Genomic DNA, 20,972 nt, shown 5'->3' with positions numbered 1-20,972 from the left:
CCAAAACTATTTCTACTATTGGCCAAAACTCAACTTATTTAATTTTGTGACAACCAAATGAGTACATGTCTGTCTGGTCCAATAATTTGCATATTCAGCATTATTATGATGATGTACGTCTCTAGTGGAGTGATTATGGTTTTTTACAACAAAGTCTGCTATATATACATTCTCAAGTGTTTCAGAATTCAAGCAGGGAGCTTCCCTCTCTGGCAAGCACGAAAAGCCCACCGTCTCCTCTTGAAATCCTGAGATCCTTGTCGAGGTAAGTGGTCAAGAGCCAAGAGCTGCCTCGGTTTCCTGGAAAGGGAAGCTTGAGAGGTGGCTGACCAGACAGTGCCCGTGAAATGTTTGCTGCCACGTCTTGTAAAGGGTTCAAAGATTGCTTCAGCAACGCAAGACTAATCTGCTGCCCAAAGACACCTACACTCTCTGGGAGATCCACACTTGACTTGATCTCCGGAGGTTTTAACGTACCTTCTTTGAAAGAAACCTGACATTTACCAAATATTAAGACAAACAGATGATGATACCAATAAATTTTCAATCTTTAAAGAAACCCTTTTTTAACGTTTCGATTGACCGAGGGAATATAATTTTCAAAAAGCAAACTGTTAATGGTCAGTGATTCAAGTTCAGTTACCTCAACTCTTGAAGGGCTTCGAACTTCAAATGAAGCAGTAGCACTGAATGAGAAGTCAGCAAATGGGCTGGAGAGTGTAGTGGAGTTGTCGATGGTGAGATTGTTTGAGTCTATTGACTGACTTATGCTTTTCACTTTCAGCAAAGGTGTCGAACCAGCAGCTAGTAGAGGAATCAACTCAGAGAAAGCAGTGTACCTGTTTCATAGCCCAAGAAGATACACAAAATTGAAACAACATCATAATGAGAAACTCTTCCTGGATCTTAGAATCAGAAACTAGTCTAAATCTACAGTGTTGCAATTCTCAACCACAGTTTAAGGTTTATACGACATCAAAACAAGACCTTTGGAGTAATGAGACTTACAGCAAAACCCAGTTGCCGTCGAGAAGCTCCGGATTCTCCAACGGAGCCGGAGTAGGATTCAGAGCTTCCAATTGATTCACGAGCTCCAACACCTCAGCACGAACTTCTGAACCAGCCCGGAACCCTAATTCAGTTCCGTAAACCGTATCCGCCAAACACCTTTTCAGCTCCCAAGTATTGTCGTCGGACACCGCACTTCCATTTCCGGCGTCGGCTTCAGCTCCTCCGACAATTTCCTCCTCCCACTCATCCTCGTTCGTCGGAGGATCCGATTCCGCAAACCGGGAACCCGATTCCTCGATTTCGGGTCCGGATTTCTCGCCCCATTCGTCCGTAACCACATTGACGGACACAATATCTGGCTGAGATTGGGGCGGCTCATTTGCATTAACCGCTTTCTCACCCCATTCATCTGTAACACCAGACGAATCTAAATCGGAGTTAGATTCGGATTCCGACGGCAGAGAAGATCGGATTTTAGAAAACCGGAGTGGTTTGGGACGATGACCAAAAGTGAAAGAGAGAGAATTGGGTTTAAGGGAGACAGAAGGAGAAAATCTCTTGCTTGGGTTTACGGAGAGAAGTGAAGAACGAGCGGTGGTGGTGAAGAGCGTAGCCATGGCCGATCTCTGTGTTTTTTTTTGAGCTTTTTGAGAAAATTTGGGACAACAGGATTACTTACGTCTTACAAATCACACGAAATTTAGATGACCCCGAAAAAAAGGAAAATTTAAACTTTTTTTTTTTTTAATAAAACTTAAAAAAAAGTAATATAAACATGCGTTATAATATCGTGGGCTCATCACCGTAATAAATGGGCCTAAATATATGACTAAGGCCCATTATAACGATTGGTATTCGTCTCTTTCCCCTTATCCGCGTAATACTTTTTGGTCTGGGGAGAGTTTGAAATCATCAGCCATGGCTGCTTTTGCTTCTGGTTTGGCTTCGACAATCTTCTACTCTCCTTCCTTACACACTACCACCGGTCAAGCGTCTCTCTCTTCTCCCACTCGGATTCGTTCCTCACCTCACGTTTTCAGGGGAATTCAAAGCTTCCGGCGATTCTCTCAGAATGTTACCGCCGATCGATTCAATAGCTTCTCGTGTAACTGCTTATCCGCCGTATCCACTAGCACAATCGATTATGAGGTCAGTTTCTGCATTCACGTCTCGGTTTGTATTCCAGATTCGAGTGGTTTCTGAATCAATCAATCTGGTTTTACATTTCAACTGCTTCACTAGTTGCTGTCTTGCTCGTGTATAATGATGGTCTTTATACCACGATCATGTGATTATTGTACGTTTCAGTAGAATTTGGGAGAGTGAAATAGAATCAATTTTGAGAGTTATAATATGATGTGCAGTTCACGGATGGTGGCAAAGAAGTGGAGTTAAAATTGAGGTTGAAGACAGGTGAGATACTTTCTCCAAAGGATATATCCGTAGACGCTGATGGAACTTTTTTAGCCGTTAAAGAAAAGCGGAACGGGTTGCTGATTACACTTCTAGAGACTAACCAGCTCTTTGACAAGATTATGCCCTCTGAAACAATATGGTTAGCTAGCTTACGCCTAAATGTTTCATTACATACATGACTAGTTTTTTTGTACCGTGTGAAACATTTCCTTGAGGGCTGAAGTTTTTGTGTGTTTTTATCCAGAACAGGTACATAGACGAAGATCAGTTGGTTGTGAATATGAAAAAGGTGGATGGGGAATTGAAGTGGCCTGATATTGTTGAATCTTGGGAGTCTTTGACTGCAGGAATGATGCAACTTCTTAAAGGTGCATCTATCTACATTGTGGGAGATTCAACTGAAATTAATCAAAAAGTGTCTCGGGAGCTAGCTGTTGGCCTTGGGTATGATCTCAGATTCCTCCCTGTCATTCAAGAGCTCAGTATGAGGTACTTTTGAGAGTCTTATACAGTTGATATGATCTTGCAGGTACAGTCCTCTAGACTCAAAGGAGTTGTTGGAAAGCTTTTCCAAGCAAACACTCGATTCTTGTGAGTCTGCTTTTGGATCATCATAGTCTAAAAAAGGAAATCTTCCTAACTTCTCATGACCCTTTATTTTTCTTCATTATAGGGATTCTTGCAGAAGGGCCGGATTCTGTAGCTGAAGCAGAGAGTTCAGTGTTGGAAAGCTTGAGCAGGTAAAAAAGTCATATCTAGTGTTTCAATCTGTTTTCAGTTACTATATTCAAGATTGGCCACCAATCTTACATGACTTTGCAGCCATGTGCGTACTGTTGTCTCAACTTTGGGAGGTAAACATGGAGCTGCGGGGAGAGCCGATCAGTGGAGACATCTTTACTCCGGATTTACCGTTTGGGTATCACAGACTGAAGCCACAGGTTAGTTCTCTCGACATCCATTTAGAAAAAATCCTTGTAAACGGAACAATAATTAATCATTCCTTACACAACCAAGATTGGTTCTGAATGCAGATGAAGAATCAGCTAAAGAAGAAGCGAGGAGAAACAAGCAAGAGAGGGAAATTGGGTATTCAAATGCAGACGTAGTGGTGAAGCTCCAAGGTTGGGACCCGACGCATGCCAAGAGCGTGGCTCAAGCATCATTGAGTGCACTTAAGCAACTGATCATTTCAGACAAGGGACTCCCAGGTAATAAATAGAAAGGAACCCATTTGTAAGTTGATGGTTTAATCTGTTATGGGATTAAATGTGTCGTTTGTGTTATTTAAGGTAAGAAGAGTTTGTACATACGCTTGGGATGCCGTGGCGATTGGCCCAATATAAAGCCTCCGGGATGGGATCCGTCGTCTGACACCGGAACTCATCCACAGTTTACATAAACAGTTTCAAAACCTGCTTTTTTGCTCTCTCCTACAACCGATGCTCTTCTTTAAGAATATTTCATTTTGTTACTACTAGCGACGCCGTTTCATCTGTAAATTTCAAACTGTTTTGTTATTGGATGATTTTGAGTTCTGCTACCAATAATTTCCAGCTGATGAATAAAAGATACTTTCAAAAAACCAAGGCTGTTGATAAATAAAAGACTCTTTGATTCAAAATAAGAAATATCAGGACACTAGTTTCGCCAAGAGTAACTATTATAACAATAATAGCAAGTTCCTAAAGAGCAAGTCAAGGTTTGACTTGATCTAATTATTAAAGGTTTCAACGACAGCAAAAGAGAAGTCGACACATTCGTTACTCTAACCCAAACTCCTTTGAAGACCTGTTATGGTGGATTTCAGCAGATCATCATCTCCTACAATCACCCTCAGCTTCTTATAAAATCCCATTCTCGATATCTTCTTCTCCTGCAACAAGAACATATAGATTCAGCTAAACAATATGAGATAATCTTGACAAATGGGTAAAAGAAACAGTTTTAAAACTTAACCCTAAGCTCCTGGTAACCAGCAATAATCAAGTCCATCTCTTTCTTGGCAATTTTGCTTGAGATTGCATTGAATAGCAAAGGGAAAGGCATCAGGGAAGATCTGGGCCTTCTACTGCTGGAACTGACACTATTCTTTTCGCTCCCTGAACCTTCAGTTGATACCCTTCCTAGCTCCTGCTTAATACAAACAAGCCACATTACTGGTTTGTGTCCCAATCAAATATACACTCTCACTGCTTGAGAACACCTCCTCAGATACAATTAAACTTACATTTGAGGGAGACCCGTTGGGTCCTTCCAAGGTGAGCCCCGAAGTCTCGTGCTTACCCTGAGTAGTAGGAAGCATAGTCCCTGCACAAATATTACATGTCATCTAGTTTCGAGTACTGCAGAAAACAAAATGTGATAGGTCGAAATACCCATATACATTAGCCATGAATATCTCACTGGACCCTTGGGATGATCAAGTGTGTTTATCACCCCCAGAGGTCACAAGGTGACACTTAAGTGGATCCTTTTCTAACTTATAAGAGGAAGATTTCAGGATCCAAAAAGCTGATCTTCAGCAAGATCTATAAGCTGTCTCCCATTCAATGCGTCATCAGTTGATTTTTGAGGGATATTATACTTTAAAGGAGAGGTGGGAGAAAGAACATATTGTAATCACCTTCAGCATTTGGGATAGACAGCTTGAAGCTAACTACAAATTCTGGGTAAATATGAGTGTTCATATTCATGTTCCAGATAAGATAATGCTTCGGACACTCGACATCATCAACTCCATTATCATACTCTTCTCCACCAGTAAAGAATTGAGTATTATCACCACGAAGAGGCTCCATATTCCCCATTATTACACGGCACAAAACCATGTGCCTCACACCATTATCGTCAATATCACAGTTTCTAGCACTGTAAACAATATCTTTCACACTTGCTTAGAGAGAACCAAAAAAGTAAAAAAGAACTAAAACGTGGAAAACAAAAATAGCATAAGGCAGGCAAGAGGGTAACGAGCATAGAGGAAGAATTATAAACCTGAAATAAGGGGAGTTTGCAGCATTTAAGTGAACCCCAACACCATACATAGACTTTTTAATAAATGCACCACCCACTCCAAGTCCATGCATCTTAACTGCAGATAACACTTCTTTCTTTGCAGGAACCCATGCATATCTAATGTTCGCATCTCCTCGGTGTTTCTTAGTGATGTCAGCTTGCTTCTGGAAAAGAGATAGACGAGCTTTCGCAATCTCGCTTGAAACCTGATGCACATCAAGAAACTCTACATCCCCTAGAGTGGCAGTACCTAAAGTAAACATTTGTTTGACAGCATCTTTATCAAGTTGCTCCACAGCAGGTTTGACACCAGAGAATTGATCAGCTTCTGCTTTACCCCATTTCACAACAGCGTTATCAGGCTCACGGGTGCAGCTATCCTCTGATGCCTCGTCATCTTGCCCATTTGAAGATCCCTGAAAAACTTGAATATAATCCATATTGTCGCCAGACTCGTCGGTAACTTCATTCAAGTTCAGCCTCGGTAACTCCCCACCATTGAGATCAATTTCAAGGTGCAGCTTGATCTCACGTTGATCATGTTGTTCTGGATCACGTTGATGGCAGCAGTCCCTTTCGAGGTTGTCATAAATTTCGGGGAAAAAGCATTTGCCAGCAATATCAATCCAAGCAAGCTGTGTTTTTACACCTGTTTCCAAGTCTAGTCGATGCATGTGCAAGAAATCCAGGACAAAATGGCGACCGCTCCAGTTGAACTCAACTGCAGCTCTCTTTGCTTCAAGATCATCTCTGATGGCGCCAATGATATGCTCAGGCAGATCAATCCATTCATTGTTCTCATAGAACATTACACGCTTTGGCACTCCTGTCTTCTTGAAATAGGAGTAGTACCTGACCAAAGACTTCCCAACGTGATTCTCAGAAACATTAACTTTGTTTTCAACATTCGGTTTTCTGCTTTTCTCAAGCTTTTGGGTGGAACTGTTCGGTGTGAGCACACATTGCAGCTTTACATATGACCTTCCAGAATCATATGGAGTATAGTTCCCAGGATGCTTTCTCTTTTTCCCAAGTCCATCTTTATAACTACTATCCGATACCTTGACGATTTTGGTTTCCATTTTTATCTACTAACGAAGCTAAACCTATAACCTTGAATGGAAAGTCAAGGAACACAACGAACTCTGTAGCAGTCCTAAGGATGGTAACTCACCAACAGCATCGAAAAAAACTGCAAGTAGAAAAGTGTGCATCAGATATGGTAAAACTGCAGTGACTGCATATAAAAAAAATATGTACAAATATCAAAGGAATGGTTCACAAGGACATAATCTCATAGTTGAATAGATAAAACATAAAATCAAAAGACTATCATCATACAATAACCCACATCACAAAAGAAACTGCTATAAACCCCATCCAAAAAGCAACTATATGAACAGTGATTCATGAGTTTTCCAGCAAAACATCATGTTTAAAGGAAACAACACTGTCAATGTCATATAAACAGGAATTTCACAAGGAGACCAGACTCAGTATGCAATATCAATTAATACATGGATGACCCTTGCTTCTACCAGAATAATTCCTTTACAATCTTAGACCAAGTAATATTAGAGAGATTACAAGAAAGGAAAGAATTTACAACCAACCTTTACAAAGATGAAAAAAACAGATTTTTTTTTGAAAAAGGGACAGCTACTCAACACGGTGAAGTAAAAAACATGCCAGAACAAACAATAAAGCGTGCAACACAACAGACAAATCACTCATCAGAAAGCTTGAGACTTACCTGGCTGTAGCACCTGATACATACATTTGTCTTCATATTGGAGAAATAAAAGTATGTAATCAGAGGATAAATGTCAACGTTTTTCTTCGATGTTCACAAATGTCAATATGTCAACTCTGTAAGAAATAGCAATAAAAACAAAAATAAAAATAAACCTTCAATGGCAGAAACAGACCAACAGATAACAAGGGTATCAAAAGCAGTCAAGACAAGCTATTCATAACAAAAAAAAGTCCACAAGATTATGCAGAAACTTAAACGACTAGTCATCGGAGAAGACTTAACAAAAGCTGATCCTAACTTGAACACAATTTCAAAAGCAGAAACTTTTTTAATCATTATTTAAATATAAGACAAGTAAAAAACTATGCATTTCAGCTTCTCCCAAAAAAACCCTAACAAAATTTGCTTATAACACAAATAACGAAATAAACAATGAATTGACCCCCAAAAACACCTCAAGAACAACACAACTCTAATCAATTTCGAGTAAAAAGGTAACACACAAATTATAATAAATAAAGGAGCAATAACATATAAACTTCAAAAAAAAAATCAAATTTTGAAAACTAACCTTAAGAACTCTTCAGATTGATCGCAAGGCAAAAGGGCTTTGAGCAAAAGAGCAAACTAGGAGAAACTTGTAGAGAAAGACTGCTAGAGCAATGAAAACCCTAAACCGGCGACGATGAAGAAACTACTGTTTGGAAAAAGAAGAAGACGACCCATTTATATATTTATACGTATATTCTCTTGGACGAAAAAAAAATCTAAGTCGGCGGTTCTGGGGATTTTGTCTGTACAAAAAAAAGCCAAATCGTTTAGGCATATAGACAGACACAAAGTTATGTACTTTTGTTTCTTCGCTTTTTTTTTTTCTTTACGTCAAAAGCCCAATTCTAATTAGACCGTCACCTTAGTATATCACTTCTGACCCGGTCAAACACGGCACCGTTTGGAAAATTTAGACTTGAGCTTCGGCCCAAACAATGACAGCCCGTTTTAATCAGCGAAACAACGTCGTTTTACACTGAGAGTAAAACCATCAGACTCTGACGAAGAAGAAGAAGAAGAAGAAGCACGAGAAAAGTTTGTTGTTGGGTTTGTGTGTTGCTGTTAGGAAGAAAGAAATGGTGAAATCGACTACGAAGGATGCTCAGGATCTATTCCACTCTCTTCGATCTGCTTATGTTGCTACACCAACGAATCTTAAGGTCCACCATTTATGGATCAGAATCATCATTGGATTTTTGTTTCGAAATTGAAAATCACCTTAATGTTCTTGTTTTTGAACTCGTTTTCGCAGATCATCGACCTGTATGTTTGTTTCGCGGTCTTCACAGCTTTGATCCAGGTACTACTCTAAGCTCCTTCTCTGCTTCAAATGTGCATCTAGATCCGTGCTTTTTGGTTCGTTTATGTTTATAGGGATAACAGATTTATGAGTTGTAATGTTCATCAGCTACGAGAATTTTGTTGAAATCATAAATATTTGGGTTTATATATTATTATCGGATTGTTGTATTGATATATGGATTCAAAAATGTTATCTATGAACTTCACAGTTCAACTAGAACAAGACACTCAAGTTTACTCTACTTGGTTTGCAATTTGGGGTTCATTTGTATTAGCATCCATCACTTTGTTGTTGAAATGTTTTCTCTGTGTTTTGTTTTTTACAATATAAGAACACAAGCTTGTTGCTTAATTCTTGACTCATGTAGATTCTACTGGATTTCTTGATAAACATTGTTGAATTTTTCTTAATAAAGGAACCTCGTTTAAGTATGTGTTGATTGCTGTGATTGAGCAGGTTGCTTACATGGCTCTTGTTGGATCGTTTCCTTTCAACTCATTTCTCTCAGGAGTTCTCTCGTGTATCGGGACAGCAGTTCTTGCCGGTGAGTTTAATGTGTTTTCTTTTAATAACATTCAAGTTTCCCATCTGTTTCTTGTTAAAGATTAGCTTGGGAATATCTGGATACTGAAATTAAACAATCTGTCTTTCCCGTATATAGTCTGCCTCCGGATTCAAGTGAACAAAGAAAACAAGGAATTTAAGGTAACTCCTACAGCAGTCATTAGGGGTTTCAACAATGTGTCTTATTATCCTCATAAGACAGCTATTCATTGATATTTGCATTACTTTTGAATATTGCAGGATTTAGCACCAGAGCGAGCTTTTGCTGATTTTGTTCTCTGCAACTTAGTCCTCCACCTGGTCATCATAAACTTCCTTGGATAACTCCTCTCCAGGACTTGATCTCATGAGATTTTGGAGAACAATTACTATGGTTACTTTCATACATTACAAATTGTAGTTCAGATATTTGAGATTTCATCAGAGCATCATCTTAGTCCTATATAGAAGCTTGTTTTGTTAATGCCAACCTCACGGTCACTTTTAATATATATGCACATCACCAGGATAGAGAATTGCTCGGCCTACTAAACTCATTTGTTAACGTTTGCACACTTAAATAAACTTACTTCATCAAGTGAAGAAAACATCAATCTGAAAAATATCTAATCAAAGAAAATTTGATACAGAGAAGCACATTGCCTCAAATATCGCTTTTGCAAATAAAACAAAACATTCCCAATATCTAATTTAACTTACAACACACACACACTGGACGGACAACCCTCAAGAAAGACAAGGAACTATTCCGAACCAATTGATCTCTGATGTCTAAAATCCTACAACCACCTGTTAGTAAAGAACCGTGGAGTGTTGTTGTTGCTGCTGCTACTTTTTTTTATACCTGTGTTAGGAATTGGTTTTGCTGTATGTCTTTTCACTTTGTGTCTTTGTAGGAATCAACCTTTCGCTCTGCGCCGCCTGTTTGATCGGTGTTTGGTTCGTGGCCATCCTTGTCCATGTTTATGCCTTCAAGTGGAGGGAATAACAAAAGTTGGTCCTGCAAAGAACAAATAATAGAGGAGAGGCGAGTTTCACTGTCTGTGTCTGATGTAAAGTGAGTCATGGCCTGGGACTGGTTTGTTGGTTGGATCTAAAACTATTTTTTAAGGTTTACAATCTTACCTTCAGAGAGGTGTTCTCAGCGGTGAGCTCTTCGCATTGGCTTTTGAGCTTGTTGATTTCTGCTCTGAGATTTGCGTTTTCATCATTCAACACCTCGGCGCGTTGGGCCAGCTCATCACATTCGGCCTGAAACACAAAAAACTCTTCCGTATCAATATTTAGTTCACATGGGAATGCTAGAAGCAACCTAAGGTTTGTTTAGTACCTGTTTACGCAACCTGGATCTTCGAGCAGACTCCCTATTGGACTGCTTCCGTCTTTGTCGCTTAAGTTCTCTATCGTCCTAATTGAAAGACAAACAAATCTTGAGTTTGAAGAGAAAAGCAATATGAATTTGAGTAAAAAATTAGGGAAGAAAAGGTGGGCACACACACCTGTAACCAGGGTTGTGAATGGCCACCATCTCGCGTGATTGGAGCACCAACTCCAGGAACTGTTGTAGATACTTTCCCATGCATTCCAGGGATAGCAGATGAAGTAGGGGCACCCCAATAATCCATCCCAATATTTAAATTTGTTGGTGGGCCTGGAACACCTGCAGCTGTCATTGGCATGATTGGCACGGTCTGGTTCACTGGTAGAAGAGGTGTACCAGCACTTCCATTTCCGGGACCATTAGCAGAACCACCATTCTCAGATGCTGCTTCAATTGAAATGCAAAACAATAAAGCACTCTCCGGTAAGCAGCTTTCAGGATGTTAAGTCACATGAAAGAAATGAAAGGAAAAACAAAGATCATGAAACGAACCATCCTTTCCGTCTTGTCCAGATCCTGACTCCTACAAGGATTGCAAATTAAAGAATTTTCAACCCAGACGATCCAACAGACATGTTTGATGATGCAAGGTGTACAACTGAAAGGTTTAGTTTGCTAATGTGCATATATCACAAGTGCAAGCGGCATTCATGGAATTAAATGAGAAAATCCAAGGAAATGAATAGATCAATCTTAATTCAGATTCATGCTAGGTTCTTAGAGAACAAATTTGTTGATAACTCAAATGAAGGCTTGCAGAGTCAACCAACTAGGTAAACCCCATGAAACAGTGGCTCGTCCCAACATGATTGCCAGAATGAATGCATACGGACAAAAACAGGAGTCAAATGAGAAGGATGATGATAGCTTTCCAAAACTTACATTTTGAGAGTTTCCATCACTTCCTTCACTTGAACCATCAGAAGCGCTCTCCCCACTGGAACCAGAAAATTTTGACAATCTCAGAGCAATAACAGAATGAATGTTATCTAACGAAGCAAGCATGATTCCAAAAGAGGTCATAGCCCATACGTAATTAAAATCCTATGATAACAACCATGCGTCCCATAAACTGGATAAAATCAAGCATGTTACATGCCTTTTCGAGTAAGCTCCATTAGCTGACGCTCCCGAGTTTTTCCCAGGTTCATTGTTCTTTCCTGTAATCATGTTCAAACTTCCCAAGCTTCCCCTTGATCTTTTGATGGGCAATTTATCCTTCACTTCAGGTTGCTTAGGATCACCCTCAGTGCCGCCTGTAGTATTGCCCTGCATAAAACAATCTCTCAACTATGATCCTACAATAAACAAAGGTAGCAAAAGACCATTTGAGAAACACACAATGAAAAATTATGGGACGCAAACTCACAGAAGCTTCAGTCATTCCATTTGGAGAAGGCATAGCATAAGGGCTATATGGATAAGAACCCTGACACAATATAGAACGTGTTAAAAGATATGATTAACAGCCACCATTTCAATACATGTCCATTTCATAGTAATAACTCTGATCGTACCGGAGGCATTGAAGGATGCGCATACATGCCACCTGGGGGATACATTGCAACATACGGATGAGGCGGAGTTCCATAAGGAGGCATCATATGCTGTAAAAGTTGATGTCGCACTCAGCAATAAATCAAAGCTATGGTGACAAAGAGCTGAACGAATATCTTATTCTAATGGGAGTTAATCTTGACTCAGAACAAGACCAATTCCCCAAGCACGCAACTATCAATGACGAACGCTATAACTCACATAAAGTAAACCCCCAGTCAATAAGTCATTTGCAACTTTTTCAGCACTCTGAACACCTAAATACACATCCCAATAAAAAGCGATAGATGTAAGCTAGTTTACCTGAACTCCCCACATATAAGGGTGAGGTTGGGGACTTGATGCCACATAACCATGAGGTGGCGGCATTGGAGAATATGCCTGTCAAAAAGAAACATATAACTATCAAATCCATTTTTAAACAGGTAAACAGACCACAGATCGATAGACAGAGGAATATGTCCTAGACCTGAAAACCAGACCAATCTGGAGTAGCCATGCCAGCACTCACAGCCGACGAAGGTTCCTGCAAAACACAGAATATTCCAACTATAACATGTCACTGATAGGGAAACAAAAATCACAAATTAGCTGAAATCTAGGGTTTGAAAAATATTTCTATTTCCTTTCTAGTATCCTGCTTCTAATCCTGGCTTCTAATAGCTTAAGTCATGGGTCCTTTCCTATATTAAGGTCCTCTTGAAAACAACTGGAAGCAGAGAAGAGAAGGGTGAACGCAAACCTGTGAAGAGGGAAGAGCAGCAGAAGAAGAAGGCGGTGTTTTAGGTTCCTTCTCTTTACTCGATTTCTCCAAATTCTCGCTACTAGCCATTATCACGTTCCCTAGTTTCTAAAAACAACCCTCGAGAGCTTCCTGCGAGACAAATTCAGCTAAATAAGCTAACTCACAACAAGATCCACTCATGCAATTCAACATTTTAACTAATAAGATGTTCGAGACTTCGTTCCACACTTCTCCTACTGATCGTTGACCTATACAGCTATATATATGCCAACAGCTAAAGCCTTAAAAGGTTTAGTCTTTTTTTCTCAAGAGGTAAACAATGTCGGAGCTGAGAAACACAATTGCACAAAACCCAGCAGTATAAATAGAAACCCTAGAAAACTGAATCGAATTCAGAACAGAAACGGTAAAATCTAACCCCTAAAGAGACAAACTTGGAGATGTGACATGAAATACCTAAACGACCGTAAATGTCTGAAAACTCTGAGCACAATATTTTGAGATGCGGTATGAACCTCTGAGCTTGATTATTGCAGAGATTGTTGTGAGAATCAATGTCTTGACCAAGAAAAAAAAATTGGCTGATTGGTTTGTGTTTTTTTTCTCCTCACGGAGAAGAAAGGGGCGTGGAGTTCACGAGGAATAAAAATTTGCTTCTTTGCCCCTTCTTTATAATTTATTTATGAACTTTACCCATATAAATCCACTCGATAGGTTTGTAACCCACCAAAATTGACAAATTCAATTAGGTAGTTTTTTTTTCCTCAATTGAAAAAGGTTTTGAAAAGCAAAAGGTAGAGATTACCGTAATTGCCAAAATTGTACAGGTAACTCTATAAATTCATAATTTTTTTTAATAATCACTATAAATTTATAACGATTAATAATTGAGAAATACCTTAGAATAACACATTTTTAAGTTTTTCTTCCAAAGTTAGCACATCCTCTCCAATTTTCCAAAACTAGCATTTATTAATTAACATAATAATTAAGAAAAATCTAAAAAATAAGAAACNAAATAAGAAATAATTGATATAATTTCTTTGTTTCATGTCGTCTCTTTTATCTAACCTCTCACGAAATATCTAAAATGGAGATAGCCCCAATTCTCTTGTTCTCACCGGAGATTACCTAATTCTCATTGCTGGTTCTCACGAGCTCCTCCTTGTCCCCTTTAACCCGAAACGAATCGTCATGAGATTGTGTTCTTCTCCCCTGCATTTTTGGTTAGATCTACTTTTTATGAATGTGGATTCGATAAAATCTCTCAAAATTTTGCTTTGAGGTCGAATTAGATAGAGGCTAATGATGTTGAACCGTCGGCAGCGATGCTATTGGGTACATATTCGTCATGTGAAAGTCACAATGGTTTTGTCGGCAGCAGCGCTGGTCATGACGACGTTAAAAGAGCTGGAGAAGGTGGAGAACATTAAGCATAATGTTTGGTGATGTGATTGAGATCGCAAGGATCATAAGGCCACTCATAAGGAATTGAGTGGTTTAGTGAGAGAGATCTTGGGGACTTGTGTTTCTGTTGGGTCTATTGTGAATGGTAAAGATCCAAAGGATATTCAACAAGATTCAAGATTGTGAAGTTGAAGTTCTTGAGAATTGAGATGAGGTTTGTTTCTTTCCTTTATTTCTTCTATTTGAGGTTTTTGTTGTATATTTTAGAGAACAACAACGACTTAACTTAGTTCAACTCAAATTTGTGTTCTTCTTGTACTCGTATGAGTTTTTTTGGAAGAAGTTTCAATCTTAGAACTGTCCCATCTATTTAAGCTAGACAAATTTGGAATGGTTTTATGAGAATGGTAACTGCTAGTGTTATTGTTAGAGGTCTGTTTGCTTATTACTTTGGAATTTCATTCATATGTTAATCATCATAGAGTTTCTCACACAAATAATGATTGGAATTAAGCCTTGTCTAAAATTCAGGAAGCATTGTTGAAAATTTAGGAAGGGGTTCATAAATATTAGGAAGACCTTCATGAATGGATTTTATGAAGTATTTTAGTGTTTGTCTGTGATGTCTTTGAAATGTTTCTTTACAAAATATAATTATCTTGTATCTTGTGTTGGAGAAGTGTGTGATATCTTTGATGTGTTTCATTGTAATGTGGTTTTTTGTTTACATATTGATTTCAGCAAAGAAGAAAGAAATGGTGTAAGAAAGTTGAGTATGTTGTTCCAAAGAAGAAACGTAGAGTTGATGATGAACAAGATGTTCCATGGTGGAGCACCCAAAACCATCCTGAATTTAAGCAAGAACACTTTAGATATGTAATATTTTTTAACTATTATTTTTATGAAGACCATCCTGAATTTCAAGAAGTGATTCCTAAATATTATTGAACCCTTCATAAATTTAAATATATGTGTTTCTAAATATATTATTTTATGTATTTTGAATCAATGTGTCAAATATTAGTAGATTACTCCATTACTGAGGGATAATTATTTCATTATTGTGCACATTCTGATGTTTCTTGTCATGAAGACAAAGAGAGAGATCTTGAAGAGGAAAAGGAACAACTATGGAGATGGTGGTGAGAGGCAGGGGAAAGGAGCAAGAGCCATGGTAGCAGATATTAGAGTGTTGATGAGAAAGTTATGGTAATGGAGAAGAAGAAGGTGCAGTTTGCGAATGAGACAATGAGGCTTCATAAGGAGATGGAGATTAGAATGATTGATTTGATTAAGACTTTTAAAGCTCAACTTCTTTAGTTTTTTCAACTTTTCAACTCTTCCTTTGATTCCTCCTCTTTCTAAAGAGAAGAAATTATTAGTTAAGCCAATCAAATAGAAGATGATGCTATGTTTATTGTTCTTCTTCTCTCTTTTAGTTCTGTGGACTAAACTGGAAATCCAAAGTTAGCTGTTTTCAGACATTTAGGAAGATCTTCTTAAACTCAAGGACATCTTTCTAAACAATATGAAATCTTTCTTAAATTTAAAGAAATGAGTTTTGACCTATCTTTTTATTCATGTTTTGCCTCAATATATTGCAAACTACTCCATTTAGTGAAGAATACTAATTTTATTTTTGTAAACATTCTGATGTTAAGAAATTCTAATTTTTTATGAAGGTCTTCCCGAATTTCATACCGTCCTTCCCCAATTTCATACAATCCTTCCTTAATTTCATATAATGTTTCCTGAAGTTCAATCACAAGTAAAACAAAGTGCTAACAGAAATATGTGACACTATTATGATGCATACAAGTACCAAAACAATCTATAAAAATTTCACAAGTTCCATACATGTCTAAATAACAAATAAAGTAAAACTGGATCACATAGCTTGAAAAAATCTCCAAGCTCTGTTTCCTGCGATAAAAGGTGAATTTTATCAGAGAATATGTTTCAGGAAAGTCTTCTTGAATTCTCAATAGTGCTTCCTGAATTTTTAAATGTGACTAAGAAAAACATCAATATACAAGAAACAACAATAAACAACACACAAGCAATAAGCAATAAAGATGAAAACATGGTATACGACTATAAGTAATAAGAAAACTGAATACTTATCAATCACTCTCTTAATAATAAATTATTAATTAAGCCAATCACTCTCTTCAGTTCTTTCAAGCTTTGGCACTTAGTACGATGCTCAAGCTGTATATATCTCCAACCATAGAAACATATAAGATGTTTTTGTTTAACTCACAAAAGAAACACTTCAAAAGTACGGATCTAAGCCAAAATGAAACAACCTGATCAACAAAATTGTTAAGCGATTCAATACAAAGCATCTTCAGCCTTTCATTCTCTCCAGATTCCAAATTCTATTTAGAACAATTTAGATACCTCAACAAAGACTAGCAAATATGATGAATGCAAAGCTAAAATTAAACATCATCAACAAACCCTTCTTTAAGAGGTTTATTGCTAATCTCAAGAACCTCTCTTCTGATATCAACATCGACCTCATTCAATCTGCTTCTAAAATCCTAAGAGAAACAAAATCATGAGCTATATATGTTGAATCCTTCTAACGACTTAATAATCACTTCAATGCATTACGAGAGTCAAATTTTAAAATATGTATGGATTTGTTAGTACCAGTTTCAGTAACCCCAAAATTCCTCATGGCGAAGAACACTTCCGCAGCTTCAGAAACAATCTTCGATTATGTTAGTAATAGGAGAAATCGTGTTTCAACGACGGATACAATAACCAGAAGACAGAGAAAAGCTCTTTCAGTGTAAATCTGATCGAATCAACAAAGAGAGGATACCACGAGCCGTTTCGATCCGATACTGCTGGAGAAGAACTCGAAGATTTTGTAGCTTTTGTGTCGCTCTTTATCTCCGGTGATGGGAATCGCAGGCGGAGCTTGTTTGGGTTGAGAAGATGAATCGTGTCGGTGGAAGCAAAGAAGAGACGACATAACCTTTAGTTTTATAAATAATTTAGATTTTTCCAAAAATTAATAATATATAAATTTGTGCTAGTTTTGGAACATTTGATAAAGTGTGCTAGTTTTGGAACAAAAACTTAAATGTGTGCTATTTTTGTCAATTGCCCTTAATAATTTATAAATTAATAATATAGAGTCACTATTAATTAATAATTTATAAATTAATAATCGCTATAATTTATATCAATTTTGAAAAACAATTTTTTTCTATGGTATAATTATAGCGATTATTTAATGGGTTATTAACTCTATAAATTATAGCGATTATTTAATGGATTATTAACTCTATTATAGCTATAAATTGATATAATTAAATCGTGATTATTTAATTATAGCTATAATTTTTAAAATAATCCATTAAATAATCACTACAATTTATAGAGTTAATAATCGCTATAATTTTTTCTATGGTATAAACTATACAATTATTAATAATTTATAGAGTCACTATTTATAGTGATTATTAATCAATTTATAGCTATTATTAATTTATAGAGTCACTATTTAATGCCAAAATTGTACAGTAACTCTATAAATTAATAATTTTCGATGGTTGTAATTTTTTTGGTCAAACTTTTAGTTGTAATTTTGAACACAATTCAATAGTATAATAAGATAATTAAAAAAAACCTTTGTAAATATATAGTCACATCAATATTATAAATTAATAATTATATAAAATTAACAAATATAAGTATATATATTTATACTTATATATGTTATCAATTACTTAAAGTTTCTACAAAATAACTTTAAGTAAAGTAGGTTTTGTGATGAATTACAAGTTTTATGCTATCATTGGTAGAAAACATGTTATGTAATGATGTGACTATTCCAAAAGGTTTTCCAATTTTGAAAACACTATTAATTCCATTATATCACTTTATTATTTAATGCCAAAATTGTACAGTAAAACCTCCATAAATTATTACTCTATAAATTAATAGTTATTATAAATTAATAATTTTCTATGGTCCCAAGTTGGACCGTTGTAATTTTTGACACAATTCGATAATATAATAAGATAGTATTTTTTGAAATTTTTTTGTAAATATATAGCCCTGTCAATATTATAAATTAACTATTATATACAATTATCAAATATAACTATATATATTACACATTAACTTGTAATAGAGTTTATTTACAGTATCTAAACTTTTAATGTTCTCTTCAAAGCATGTACTGGCCGTTGATCAATGACTCCAACGCCGAAGATTCCGATGTAACCACCTCCGACGCTGATGATTCCGATGTAACCACCTCCGACGCTGTCATTTTTGATTTGTCGCTCTTCATTGTGCGGGAAGTTTGTTGAAAAATAGAATTGTGTGACTTAATGATTCCGGAAAAAAAAAATTGGCGCTCCGACAATGTTCTATCACGACAAAGACAAAAAAAAAAATCTATACTAATAATAATTCTTTGCTTTCGGCGGGAATCAAAACGTGAAACTCTCACTCCAATATAGAAAAACTTTGCCACCAGACCACATGTATATTCATCTACATTAGCTATATATTTTTCTAATCTTGTTTGGTTTGAATTTCAACATGAATCTCTTTAGGGATTTTAAATTTTTCTGGTTTTTCCTTAAAATCCCTTATTATTCAAAATGTGATTTTAATATCTCATTTTAAATCCTATGTTATTGAACTTGAAATTTATTTAAAATCATTCAAAATAACTTACAATCTCTTGTTATTCAATCAAAGATTTATTAAAGTCATATCAAATCCATTGTTATTCAAACTTAACATTTAAATTTCAAAATCTTAATAAAAAAGTTGTTTTGAGAGATTTTAGTTACATTTCTAGTTGAAATTTATGAATGGAAAATCCTTCATACATTTCTAGTTGAAATTTATGAATGAAATTCTATAGTGTCATCTACTAAATCTACTAATATAACCCCTAGTAAATTTATAAAAGAGTTAGGTCTATTTAGACCAAAGAGAGAGAGTACCTTGGTGTGAAAGTCAATTTGGTTGAAAGCAGTTTTGTACGAGTTCAACAAGAGATCCTTGAAAGAAGGTTCCAAAGGGAGAGACTTGTGGATCCAAACGCCATTCGCCGCCGATATCATCGGGCCGCCAATCGCAGTGCTGTCGACGAGGACGGTGGTGACGATCCCAGAGGAGACAGTGTTAAGCTCATCGGTTGAAGAAGCCCTAAGTAAAGAGACATTCAGGTTTGTGGTGGCTCCGGGAAATATGGCAGCGATAAGATTGAGGATGACATTGATTAATGCCGGCGAGAAGACGAGGTTGGAGGTTTTCCCAGCAGTAGTGTTGATCACGTGCTGAGTCAACCTCAGAGCAATATCGTTTTGATTCCCTACTGATTCTTCCAGGTCTGTTAGGATATCACATTGTTTCTCTAATTTTGATTCTTCCAGATCTGTCAGGATATCACATTGTTTCTTTAATGATTCTTCTCGCCAGCAGAGTCAGCCCAAACGCTAAGCTAATGAAGCATGAGCTTGTAGCCTTGTTTTCTGCCATGTATTTTATATATAATTTTCGGTTTTAAAAAAAAATGTATTTAGTCTAGTGGTATTTGCATTGGTTAGTTAGAATGAGTTCTTGGATTCGACCCTTAGGGCATGTTTATAGGGAGATCAGTTTAGGGTGTTCTTAGAGTATAAATATTGTAAAAATAATGTAAGATCAGTAGTTAAGAACTTTTGTTAAGAAGTTAGTTATTGGGAGAACATGTGTAAGATCTTAAGATTTAATAAGAGATTTTTAACAAATCTACCACATTCCTAAACTTATCTTGTGTCTTTTACCACATTTGTTTATTCCTTTCCGGCAATACCACAGACCATGAATAAAAAGACAAATGTAACTTTCATTATAGCTTTGTTTTTTTTAAACCATAAATAAAAGGAGTAAGTCTTTTTCTTTTATTTTTTATTCTCATGTATTATTTATTGTGCTGTCTTTTCATGTACTCTTCTACTTCAAATTAAATGACCAAACAAAATCTTTTTCTTTTTTTATTAATTGTCTCTTCATCTCTCCCACTAAGAGTAAAATACATAAAACCTCTTCATCTCTTCTTCCTACTCTGTAGTAACTTTAACCCATTTTACCTTCAATTGTTGCATGTTTTTCAACCTAAATATTGACCCTCCTTTTGTCCTCTTAGGGTGAATCACAAAACCAACGGTGGCAGGCCGGCGGCAATGAAGAGATGCAATCTCTTCGTTGAAAACTCTTGGAAGGAGGAAGATTGCAAATGGGATATAGACAATGAGATAAGATTACTAAATGAGACTTGGTTCAATTCCAATGGTGATGATCGTATAGATCTGCTCTGCATATTCTTATATTGAAGTTGTGTGATGCATCCTCGGGTGGACAAATTCTGATGGAACAAATTCAGTAAACCAAATCCGGTGGACTTATTCCGATAGACCAATTATGGTGGATCCAACTTGTCCACTTTACTAACTAATTTTGTCTATCATGCATATCTTCTAAAGCTACAAGTGATCGATCAGTTCTCTTCTTTATTCAAGTTTCATTTAGGGGCAATATGCCAAAAGAAAATCTAAATTATATTTCAAACTAGTACTATACAAACCATGAAACTTAGTATATGTGTATTTAAGTGAAATTTGTCCAAAATCAACAAAATCAACTTGTCTACCAAAAAAAAACCAACTTGTTTACAAACCCGAATAAATAGGAACTTGTATACTAATCAATAACAACTTGTCCATAAACCAACAAATTGGAA

General features: G+C 36.6%; 5 protein-coding genes across 8 annotated transcripts; 2 read left to right on the top strand and 3 right to left on the bottom strand.

Annotated features, from left to right (window-relative positions):
• On the bottom strand, window positions 71-1,711 carry LOC104786005 (probable plastid-lipid-associated protein 3, chloroplastic). Its single transcript, XM_010511309.2, has 3 exons — window positions 1,009-1,711; window positions 644-839; window positions 71-493 (listed from the first exon to the last, which is right to left on the bottom strand). Exons 1-3 carry the CDS (start codon window positions 1,626-1,628, stop codon window positions 182-184), a joined length of 1,128 nt encoding a protein of 375 aa, XP_010509611.1. The 5' UTR covers window positions 1,629-1,711; the 3' UTR covers window positions 71-181.
• On the top strand, window positions 1,889-3,955 carry LOC104786004 (probable inactive shikimate kinase like 2, chloroplastic). Its single transcript, XM_010511308.2, has 8 exons — window positions 1,889-2,160; window positions 2,376-2,566; window positions 2,677-2,871; window positions 2,957-3,018; window positions 3,101-3,167; window positions 3,250-3,368; window positions 3,462-3,638; window positions 3,720-3,955. The coding sequence occupies exons 1-8, from the start codon at window positions 1,930-1,932 to the stop codon at window positions 3,827-3,829; spliced, it is 1,152 nt and encodes a 383-aa protein (XP_010509610.1). The 5' UTR covers window positions 1,889-1,929; the 3' UTR covers window positions 3,830-3,955.
• On the bottom strand, window positions 4,026-8,022 carry LOC104786003 (probable inactive poly [ADP-ribose] polymerase SRO1). 3 transcript variants are annotated; one of them, XM_010511306.2, is made up of 7 exons: window positions 7,773-8,022; window positions 7,223-7,314; window positions 5,425-6,637; window positions 5,054-5,298; window positions 4,658-4,737; window positions 4,387-4,560; window positions 4,026-4,303 (listed from the first exon to the last, which is right to left on the bottom strand). In XM_010511306.2, the coding sequence occupies exons 3-7, from the start codon at window positions 6,525-6,527 to the stop codon at window positions 4,196-4,198; spliced, it is 1,710 nt and encodes a 569-aa protein (XP_010509608.1). In that variant the 5' UTR covers window positions 6,528-6,637; window positions 7,223-7,314; window positions 7,773-8,022; the 3' UTR covers window positions 4,026-4,195. The 3 variants fall into 3 exon arrangements, with proteins under 3 accessions (XP_010509608.1, XP_010509607.1, XP_010509609.1); XM_010511305.2 differs by having other exon boundaries at window positions 7,199-7,314; window positions 7,773-8,021; XM_010511307.2 differs by lacking the exon at window positions 7,223-7,314.
• Window positions 8,243-9,582, top strand: LOC104786002 (dolichyl-diphosphooligosaccharide--protein glycosyltransferase subunit DAD2). Its single transcript, XM_010511304.2, has 5 exons — window positions 8,243-8,412; window positions 8,505-8,552; window positions 9,012-9,099; window positions 9,217-9,260; window positions 9,360-9,582. Exons 1-5 carry the CDS (start codon window positions 8,329-8,331, stop codon window positions 9,441-9,443), a joined length of 348 nt encoding a protein of 115 aa, XP_010509606.1. The 5' UTR covers window positions 8,243-8,328; the 3' UTR covers window positions 9,444-9,582.
• Window positions 9,675-13,442, bottom strand: LOC104786001 (bZIP transcription factor 16). Of its 2 annotated transcripts, none has more exons than XM_010511302.2 (13): window positions 13,318-13,442; window positions 12,800-12,931; window positions 12,527-12,583; window positions 12,361-12,438; window positions 12,018-12,107; window positions 11,870-11,929; window positions 11,600-11,769; window positions 11,383-11,437; window positions 10,993-11,023; window positions 10,619-10,884; window positions 10,450-10,527; window positions 10,245-10,370; window positions 9,675-10,119 (listed from the first exon to the last, which is right to left on the bottom strand). In XM_010511302.2, exons 2-13 carry the CDS (start codon window positions 12,887-12,889, stop codon window positions 9,997-9,999), a joined length of 1,224 nt encoding a protein of 407 aa, XP_010509604.1. In that variant the 5' UTR covers window positions 12,890-12,931; window positions 13,318-13,442; the 3' UTR covers window positions 9,675-9,996. The 2 variants fall into 2 exon arrangements, with proteins under 2 accessions (XP_010509604.1, XP_010509603.1); XM_010511301.2 differs by having other exon boundaries at window positions 13,259-13,441.

This window comes from Camelina sativa, chromosome 5 (genome assembly GCF_000633955.1).
Source record: "Camelina sativa cultivar DH55 chromosome 5, Cs, whole genome shotgun sequence".
Classification (NCBI taxonomy): Eukaryota; Viridiplantae; Streptophyta; class Magnoliopsida; order Brassicales; family Brassicaceae; genus Camelina; species Camelina sativa.
This window is presented reverse-complemented; position numbering and strand designations above follow the sequence as displayed.

Coding starts and splice junctions, on each gene's coding strand:
- LOC104786001 (XM_010511302.2), bottom strand. CDS start 12,889: ATGGCTAGTAGCGAGAATTTGGAGAAATCGAGTAAAGAGAAGGAACCT. Junction 10,371..10,449: donor GATCCAGGTTGCGTAAACAG/GTACTAAACAAA, acceptor TTTGTGTTTCAG/GCCGAATGTGATGAGCTGGC. Junction 10,120..10,244: donor CTGAGAACACCTCTCTGAAG/GTAAGATTGTAA, acceptor TGTTCTTTGCAG/GACCAACTTTTGTTATTCCC.
- LOC104786005 (XM_010511309.2), bottom strand. CDS start 1,628: ATGGCTACGCTCTTCACCACCACCGCTCGTTCTTCACTTCTCTCCGTA. Junction 840..1,008: donor GACGGCAACTGGGTTTTGCT/GTAAGTCTCATT, acceptor GCTATGAAACAG/GTACACTGCTTTCTCTGAGT. Junction 494..643: donor GAAGCCCTTCAAGAGTTGAG/GTAACTGAACTT, acceptor GGTAAATGTCAG/GTTTCTTTCAAAGAAGGTAC.
- LOC104786004 (XM_010511308.2), top strand. CDS start 1,930: ATGGCTGCTTTTGCTTCTGGTTTGGCTTCGACAATCTTCTACTCTCCT. Junction 2,161..2,375: donor CTAGCACAATCGATTATGAG/GTCAGTTTCTGC, acceptor TATGATGTGCAG/TTCACGGATGGTGGCAAAGA. Junction 3,168..3,249: donor GTGTTGGAAAGCTTGAGCAG/GTAAAAAAGTCA, acceptor ATGACTTTGCAG/CCATGTGCGTACTGTTGTCT.
- LOC104786003 (XM_010511306.2), bottom strand. CDS start 6,527: ATGGAAACCAAAATCGTCAAGGTATCGGATAGTAGTTATAAAGATGGA. Junction 5,299..5,424: donor GCAAACTCCCCTTATTTCAG/GTTTATAATTCT, acceptor TATTGTTTACAG/TGCTAGAAACTGTGATATTG. Junction 4,738..5,053: donor GTCTATCCCAAATGCTGAAG/GTGATTACAATA, acceptor ATATTTGTGCAG/GGACTATGCTTCCTACTACT.
- LOC104786002 (XM_010511304.2), top strand. CDS start 8,329: ATGGTGAAATCGACTACGAAGGATGCTCAGGATCTATTCCACTCTCTT. Junction 8,553..9,011: donor TCTTCACAGCTTTGATCCAG/GTACTACTCTAA, acceptor GTGATTGAGCAG/GTTGCTTACATGGCTCTTGT. Junction 9,100..9,216: donor CGGGACAGCAGTTCTTGCCG/GTGAGTTTAATG, acceptor TCCCGTATATAG/TCTGCCTCCGGATTCAAGTG.